We start from the raw sequence: 8,413 nt of genomic DNA on the forward strand, positions 1-8,413 counted from the left end.
CTTGTATGACCCCTGTACCGAGCCCTTTGCCAACAGCAGCCTTACTTCCATTGCACAGGTGGGGGAAACTGAGGCACAGCGGGGCCAGGGAGGAAGCAGGCCCCCAGAGGGTTGCATGCCTGCGCTTTCCATTCAGACGCAGGTTAAGGCATTTCCCTGCAGAGCAACGGGCATCGCAGGGGAGGCCCCCGGCTGTCACCTGGAGCCTTCCAACCCCCAATGCCAGCTCCCTGGAGCGGCCAGGGGGCTCACCCCACTCCCTGCCTAGCCAGGGGGGCAGGTCTGTACCTTGGCAGAGCCGGGGAAGGTCCCTGGGGAAGCATCGTCTCCTGTCCTTCGCTGCGCCCCAGCTCTGGGCAGGCTCTTCTGCTGCCAGCCTGGCACGTGGCGCTGAGCAGCGCTGGGCAGGGGACTCGGCTGCCGCTTTGGGGCCCTGACAGCTTGGCTTGTGGCTAGGGCCCGGCCAGGGCTGAACACCCCAACACCGACACTCAGCCAAGGGGAGCTGGGCAAGGAGCACATGGCACCCACGTGGCTGGCACCAGTCTCTCCAGGTCCCCCAGCAGCCACTTGGCAGGCAGCCATCGGGATGGGGTGCCAGAGAAAGCCACTCGGCAATGCTGCACCGTCCCCTTGAGCAGACAGCCCTGTTAAGTGAATTGCAAGGGAGCAACACTTCCCCTTTGGGGGCAAAGGGTCCTGCAGGTGCCAGGGGCTGGACTGAACACACTGCCCTGTGAGCTGATAGCTCCAGGGAGCCCAGTGCTTGCCCCGCTAGCACGGGAGCATAGAAACTGCCCCTGGCCCAGCAGCTTGGGGGCAACACCCCCACCGTTGAGCTCGCCCCGAAGATGGGAACCAGCCGGAGCTGAAGCCACCTGCTCCATCACGTGGCAGAAGCCAGTAACTGCACCTCGGCCCCAGGAACCTGCTTCCAATGCCCCCTTGGCTCATGTTTGGGGGCAAAAGGGGCAGCATTTGATACGCTGGAGCTCTCAGGACCCTGCAGGGGAGCAAGACCTGTCTGGGCCAGTGGTGAGGGGGAACATGGGAGCCTTACACCCAGCCAAGGGCCTGCTCATCCCCAAGCTGCATCTGACAAGTGTTCCTGGTTTGCATCTTGGCTCCTTTCCACCCCGCATCCGCTGCCATGCCATGCTGCATTCCACCCCAGGGGCAGTTGCTTTTCAGTAGGTCCACTCCCTGGGCGCAGGGCAGGCCCTCCTCAACCCCCTTAGGCTTCTCTCTCCAACTGCTGAGCAGGGTGCCCTCAAGACCCACGAGTGCTACAACCACCAGGAACAAAGCAAATGTACAGTGACGGCAGCGAGTACTCCTGAATCACCAGGCAGCCTCCGCCTCCGCGCAGATGCTCGTGTTCTAGTAGCCAAGCCTTCGCCGGAGGGATGCGGGCGCAGCTCTTCTCTTGACCCAGGCAGCCCTGATCTTTCTCCCCACGGGGCGCAGCCCTGAAAGGGAGGCTTGCTCAGACTGCAAAGCAACACCCAGCACTAGTGGAGACAAACCAGCTCCACTCCCTACCCAAACCATGCAGGATCTGGGCACGGGAGAGAGCATTGACAGGCCTCATATGCTTGGAAGGCAAGGGGAACAGCCCTCTCCCAAATCTGATGCCTCAGATGTCAAAAGCTGACACCTAAGCAACACCAGATGAGCCATGGTGGGGGGTTTGCTGCCCTGGAAGTGAATGACAGCATAGCAGCCTGCAGGGCAAGGGATGAAGGACTGGCCAGCCAGGGTTCAGTGCTCAGGCAGTGCCCAAATGTGCCAGGGGATGGGAACCCCGTGAGATCCACTCTCTCCTGCATAGGAGGAAGCAAGTACCAGCTTCTGTGCAGGAGGCTGACAAGGCGCTGAGGCAGCTCTTGGAAGCCTTCACACCACCTCCATTTTAAATGTGATGGGACAGCCAGCAGCTTGCTTACTCTGAGGGCCCAGCCCCAAGTGCCCCGTCAGAGGGGGATTGAGGACATTGGACATCCAGTCCCTTGAAGCCAGCCTGCTGCACCCCAGTGGGCCCCCAAGTCCTTCTACTTCCCACCAAACCTGCCTGGAGCATCCAGGACAGCAGGAGGGGAAGGCGCGGTTACTGTGGCACTAGACAGATGCCCCTTACCACTGCCAAGGGTCACAACGGATGTTGCACTGCCCTTTACAAGGGAAGCCAGATCCAGCCAAGCTCCTGAGTGGGGAAATTCAGCTCCGTCTCCAAGGCAAAGCCAGCAGGCTGCCACTAGAAGGGAACAGAATGGGGGGGCGACGTCCTCCCTCATCAGTCAGCAGCCATCTGTTTAGAGATCCCTCAAAGCAGCTGGGCTAGCACCGGAAACGGGCTGGCAGGGAACTTTTGCTGTGTAAATGAAAGGCGCTGCTCTAGGCTGCTAGAGACCCTTCCCTGGCCCTGTCGGAAGAGGCCACGTGCACATCAAGACTACGGTGAGGCCTGCGGTTGTGTGGCGTGGGATGCACATGCTCAGACTAGTCAGGGGGAAAGGAGCAATCCCTGATGCCTGTGTGTGGCAGCGAAAGCACTGCCCCTTCCTGGGTCATCCCAGTCCCTTCCGTGTGGCCCAAGAAGACCCCACACCAGGTTGTGGTCCTAGTCTCTTTTATTAACAGTTCACAGGAGACGTGCTCACTTCTTCTTCTCCACGTCCTGCTCTGCAGCCTCCTTGGCTCGCTTTGCCCGGATACCGAACAGGCGCGCGTTTGCCCGGGCCATGCGCAAGCTGGCAAAGGCCTTGAAGTTCTTTTCGTCCTCCGAGATAACCCGGGCTTTCTCCTTCTTATACACCTGGCAGGAGCAGAGCCAGAGCCAGGGGGTTACACACAGGGACAAAGACTGCCAGCAATGCATCAATAAAGGCTCAGCACCAACTTGCACACAGCCACATGCTGAGACTGACAGGGATACTTCACCCAGGCCTTGTCCCATCCAGCTCCCAGCTCATGCCAACAGAAAACCTCTAGCAGAGCCCTCCCACGGCCAGCTCGCACAGCTGCTGGGCAACGCCTCAAGTGCACGCTACACAAACCCATGGCTTCTCTTGGCCAGCATGAGTGGGACTAACCAGCCCCCTTGGCTGCAGAGACCTCACTGCCAATGTGCAAAGCTGGGCACACGCAGCTGCTGGTGCAGCTCAGAGCCCTCCAAATGTCAGCCTGAATCCTCAGCGCAGAACACAGGGCCGAACAGCTCCCCACAGCTAGAAGGCAGCAGCTGTCTGAAGGGGAGCTCAGCTGCCACACCAGTAGCAGCAGCCGCACATTTCAGGTGGTTTCACACTGACGAAGCTCTACTTAGTGCACTTTTAGCACGCACTCAGCTCTGAGCCCCGCATTCTGCGGTGACACAGGACCCGGCCTGCCAGCTCCTCTCAAACAAACAGACACGAGGACAAGTTTAGCGGACTCTTGTTCCTTTGGCTTCAGGAGCTGCTGCTGTCTAGAGATGGCACAACTTAACCACAGTGTTATGCTGCAGCACTGACAAAGGGGAAAAGCCATCAGGACAGACTGCTCTGCAGTCAGAGCTCCCATTCCAGCACCACCTGGAGTCAGGGAAGTTGAACAAAGGACAGGACTTGCAGTTTCACTTACACTCCTAATAGGCATAACAGGTCCAGATAGCTGAGTCGCCACCTTGAGTTCTTCTGCCTGTGAAAGAGAGGGGAGAAGTGAATGCGGAACTCCGTAGAGGCCTGCAGGAAAGGCCCCTGCAGCAGCAGCCCTGAAGCCACCCAGGTCAGCACCGAAACCAAAAGCCAAAATCCTGCCTGTGCATGGCTCCTGATGACTGGCTCCGGTGCAGGGTCCCTGTACCTCTTCTACAAGCCCTCCATTCCTCACTCCACATCCAGCCTAGAGTGTCTAGAAACACAAGCACAGAAACTTGCCCTGCTGCATACCTCTGGAGCACTGTGCTGGCATTTCAGCAGTATCAGCCCAAGATGGGCTGTTCTCTGACTGGAAAGACTCAGCTGAACACAATGCTTCCCTCTCCACCAGAGTGGTGCACACCTGACCCAGCAAGTGCCCAGGCAGGGAAAGCATTCTCTGGTGCTTAAGGAGATGGTGATGCATCTCCATCTACTTGACTGGCCACAGTCCTTGGAGGCAGCTAAGTTCCTGGTGGCCAGGGTTAGACTGGCACTTGGAGACCCTGTCAGTAGAGCCCTCCTACATGGGCACAGCTGTATTGGCAAAACTGTGTTTTGCACTGATGTGAGCAGAGCCACCCCACATGCAACACAAATAAGGGCGCAGCTGTGCTAGTGCAAGGGTATCCACACTAGGAGATCCTGGTGGCACTGCTGTGCAGACGCAAGTCTCCAAGCACAGCCTGGCAGAACAACATCCATTTTAAAGTCACACCATGCAAAGCCTACTGCAGTCACCGATTCGTGCCTCAGACTCCTTGACCCAACAGGGCAGAGCTACTCTTCCGGCTGTTTACAGCATTCTAGAAACCCAGGGTCAGCTCCATTAATTTGCGTGGGCTTAACTTAGAGCAGCATGCGTGTGCATCAGAGACGTGCTACGCTTGCTTCTAGCTGCACCGGGGCGTACAGTGATGCCAGAGCCTTCATAAGTGTCTGGCTGCCAGAAAAAGAGCAGAGCCGTATCAAGCCATATCAATGTCACCTTTTCACATCTCTGCTTCCATCAGTCCTAGAACGAAGTGCAGAGATGCTCCCAGCCCTGCCGATAACATTTCCCCAGCTTGGGAAACACATTCACCCCGACGCTAAAACCTGCTGCTCAGAGTAGTTAGCCACAGTATGGCCAAGGTGATGCCCCCTCCTCCCACACCGACACCCTTTCAATAAGCAGTTTAGTACAGCTTGATCCAGCCCTGCTGGCTGGCTGTGCCACAGGAAGCATGAGAAGAAACTGTATTTAAGAACAAGTAAAAAGCCTGGAACAACCATAGCCTGGGGAGATGGCTCAGAATGCCTCCCCCTTGGGAAATGTCCCATTTCTCTGGGCGCGCACACATCTCTTCCTAGAGGAGCCTATGCAGAGGCACATGCAGAAGGGGTCCCTGGCTTCTGAACTTTTGAGATGGAAACGGCTACTCTGCAGTAAGACGTGACAGTCAGTGGGTGCACCCTGCCTCATACTGACCAGCTGCTCTTTCAGCAAGACCCACCCCAACTCCAAACAGCACTGCTTTACTCTACTGCTTTGCTTGTAACTGTTTTTATGGCAAAGCACATAGTTCAGAGCCCCTGGCACGCATCAACTGCTCTAAGCAAGTCAGATATTTTGCATGCAGCCATTTACGCTGCACTAAAATGAGGTTTGAGCAGAAGCCTGAGAGGTGCCTCCAGAACAGCACAGCATGGCTCCTAGCAGAGGTGGCTGTAAGCCACTGCTGCACTTGGTCTTAGCCAAACCATCCTGAGCCTGCAGCGTCCCACAACAACTACAAGTTATAGGGTCTTCAGTGGATGTGTGAAGAGAATCATTCTGCAGTGGACACTTTATGTGACAAGATGCACTCAAGTCACAAGTGTTTTACATCTGTGCGATAATACTAGCTATAACCAAACCTCAGCAACATGAGCAGGAACCTGAGAAAAGCTCCTAGGGCCAACAGTACTTACAGAGCTGTCTCCCTTCTTGGGTGCTGAGGGCTTCCGTGGGAAGAGGATGAGTTTGGAGCGATACTCCTTCAGCCTCTGAACATTGGCTTGTAGGGACTCTGTCGACTTGTTCCGTCGCCTGGGATCCACAGAGATTCCAATAGTGCGGGCAAACTTCTTGTTGATGCCAGCCAGCTGGAGGAAGAAGACAGTGTTTGCATCAATATTCAGGTGACTGCTAAAGCCACTGCCCTGCTTGAGAAAGCCATTACAGTCATCAGCTGGAAAAGGGTTCAAATGTGGTCATCACAGATGGCAGAGATTCTGGAGACAGTGTCATCATCTGACTGTAAGGCCCACCAGAAGCAGGAGCACTGGTTCAGAGGCATGAACTGCACTCAGTCTAGAAGTCAGATGTTAACAGATGTTAGAACAACAGGTGCGATGATTCAAATACAAAACAAGAAGCATCTGAAGCTGGTAAGCATCCTCCGAGCCTCAAGAACATGGACTTAGGGGACATTTTCACCCCCTGAAATAAGAGTCATCACATTTGGTCAGTGACTTATGCCAGTGGCAACTTGGTGACTTAAGCCCCAGGCCCACTGGGTTGGCATGAAGCTGACGGTATTAATAAGGTGTCAGCACTTTACGAGGTAGTACTAACATTTGGCCTAACTATGAACCTAGCTCAGCATGAAAACACTCAACTAAGTTCTTGGTGCCGACTCTTCCCAACAAAAACCTCACTCTCCAGAAACACTGGTAACAAGGCAGCTTGCGGCGCCTTGGGAGGGAGGGGGGGGCCTGTACCCGCTCTTCCAGGATCTTGCTGTACAAAAGGCCATATGCATCGTCCCACTCTCCCCTGCCTCTGCTGAGCATTCGGGGAGGCAGCGATCTGCTCATGCTGCAACGCAAAGGCTGATATGGAGCATTAGTCTACATCTACAAGCCAGATGAGATTGTTTTTTTGACACAGAAGGGCAAGAACACTTGCCAGAGCACATGCCATTTAAGATTGTTCCATCAGAGTCTGAGCTCCAGAAACAGAACGGGTGTAACTGGTAAGCCAGCCACGTTGCTTGAACATCCAAACAATTCTGCATTGAAACTCTGCTGCTTCCACATCCTCATGGCCACACTGCCCACTTTCTGCACCTGCGGCATTACGTACCCATCACCAGCTGCCGCCCCTATAATCTCACCAATGATGCAAAACTTGAAAACCCGTCACATGCGCAGGTCCTTTCAACAGATGCTAATTGGTGAACAAATCACAGCTGGTTTCATGCTATGTTAACGAGCCACAGAATAACCAGGCCACACCAAAGGAGGCTCTCTCATCAAGGACCCCATTTTGCCCATTCACTGAGAAAGCGGAGCTGCAGCGCTTAATTACAGAGCTGCCGAGACTTCAGGCTACACCCACCTAACAAGTCTCCAGGAGCTGGAACATTACAGATGCATGCGTGTGCTCAATGAGATGTTAACTGCCTGTGCGTACTCACCCTGAGCTCTTCCAAGCTGAATCCTCGGCCAGCGCGAACTTTTGTGTGGTATCGAACAGTGGGACACCTCACCATGGGGCGGATGGGCCCGGAGACAGGACGCGGAGCAATGCGACGAGCCTTCGCCTGACGCGCCTTCCGCCTGGAAGTGTCATAGGACAGAGTTGGGAAAAGAGTATTTTGTCAGACACAAAACCCGCGAGCCACCAGACACGCTGTCGAAGCACCCGTCCCCCTCCTTATTAAGAACACATTTGAAGGCAGACAAGGCAAGGAACATGCCTAACCAGTCAATGCTGCAAACAAAGTACAGCAAAGACGTGTCCTTGCACAAAACCCTACAGTCATCAGCTGGAAAAGGGTTCAAGGGAATCATCAAGGCAGTACAGAGATTCCGGAGAATTTTCATCATTTGACTGTAGAGGTAACAAGACACGCGAGGCTCGCAGAGCCAGGCCAGGGCTTGCATTGTTTTACTGGGCCCCTCTATTTCAAATGAAGTGTTGGGGTTTTTTTAAACCGCTTCTAACACCATGGCAGGCAAAACCTCTGCATGGGAGTGCAGAGCCCGGCCTCTGAATCACAGCTGAACTGCTAGAGTGAGGGGAGCAGTGGGGAAAAAGCCCCAGTCACACCCAGCTCACTCTCCCTTTCAGCCTCCGCTTAACGCTGCTATGCGACATGGCTTTACGTTTATTTTGGGCAAAAAACTTTAGCTGCTAAAGCTGCGCAGGACGAGCCTGGTGCCTCGGCGCGTACACTGTGCCCGCGGCAGTCACGGCCGTGTGCTCGGCCTGCTTGGTGCAAGCAGCCTTCCAGCACCTGGTGCATCTCCTCGCCGATGACACTTCACACCAGGAGGTGGGTGGCCAGCTGGGCCTCGGCGTCGTCACGGAGAACCCTGCAGCAACATTTGCCACACCGAGACGGGCCGGATGCGGGAGACGCCGAGCCCCGCAGCAAAGGAACGCGGCGGCCGAGTGCTCACCTGCGGATCTTCCTGGCAGGCTGGTTGAACCAGGTGGCGACGCGGCGCTGCCAGTCCTTGTGGAAGTGCGGCTTCAGGATCATGCCATTGCGGCTGGGCGCCATGCTGGCCGAGGGTCTGCAAGCACACAGCGCCCACGGGGGTTGTGGGTTCGGCGGCAGCAGCCCCGGCATAGCCCCGTCCCCAGCCCAGCTTGCCCCCCGAGTCCAGCCCAGCCTCCCTCCCCGTCCAAGTCCAGCTTCCCCCCGTCCAGTCTAGTCCAATGCAGCTTTCTCCACACCTTCCAGTCTAGCTTAGCCCAGTCC

The 8,413-nt window shown here is 55.8% G+C and overlaps 1 protein-coding gene across 1 annotated transcript in view; it reads right to left on the reverse strand.

The window, feature by feature from the left end:
• Positions 1-2,616: 2,616 nt before the first annotated feature.
• RPL13 (ribosomal protein L13) overlaps positions 2,617-8,413 on the reverse strand; it is a 6,034-nt gene continuing 237 nt past the window's right edge. Inside the window, exons 2-6 of the mRNA XM_019504757.1 lie at positions 8,109-8,225; positions 7,121-7,262; positions 5,631-5,804; positions 3,622-3,678; positions 2,617-2,815 (exon numbers count right to left, since the gene is read on the reverse strand). Coding sequence (XP_019360302.1) covers positions 2,657-2,815; positions 3,622-3,678; positions 5,631-5,804; positions 7,121-7,262; positions 8,109-8,212 — 636 coding nt within the window. The 5' untranslated portion in view covers positions 8,213-8,225 and the 3' untranslated portion in view covers positions 2,617-2,656. The remainder of the gene's footprint in view (positions 2,816-3,621; positions 3,679-5,630; positions 5,805-7,120; positions 7,263-8,108; positions 8,226-8,413) is intronic.

The sequence above is a fragment of the Gavialis gangeticus genome, unplaced genomic scaffold (assembly GCF_001723915.1).
Source record: "Gavialis gangeticus isolate Ggan-Ray unplaced genomic scaffold, GavGan_comp1, whole genome shotgun sequence".
NCBI lineage: Eukaryota > Metazoa > Chordata > Crocodylia > Gavialidae > Gavialis > Gavialis gangeticus.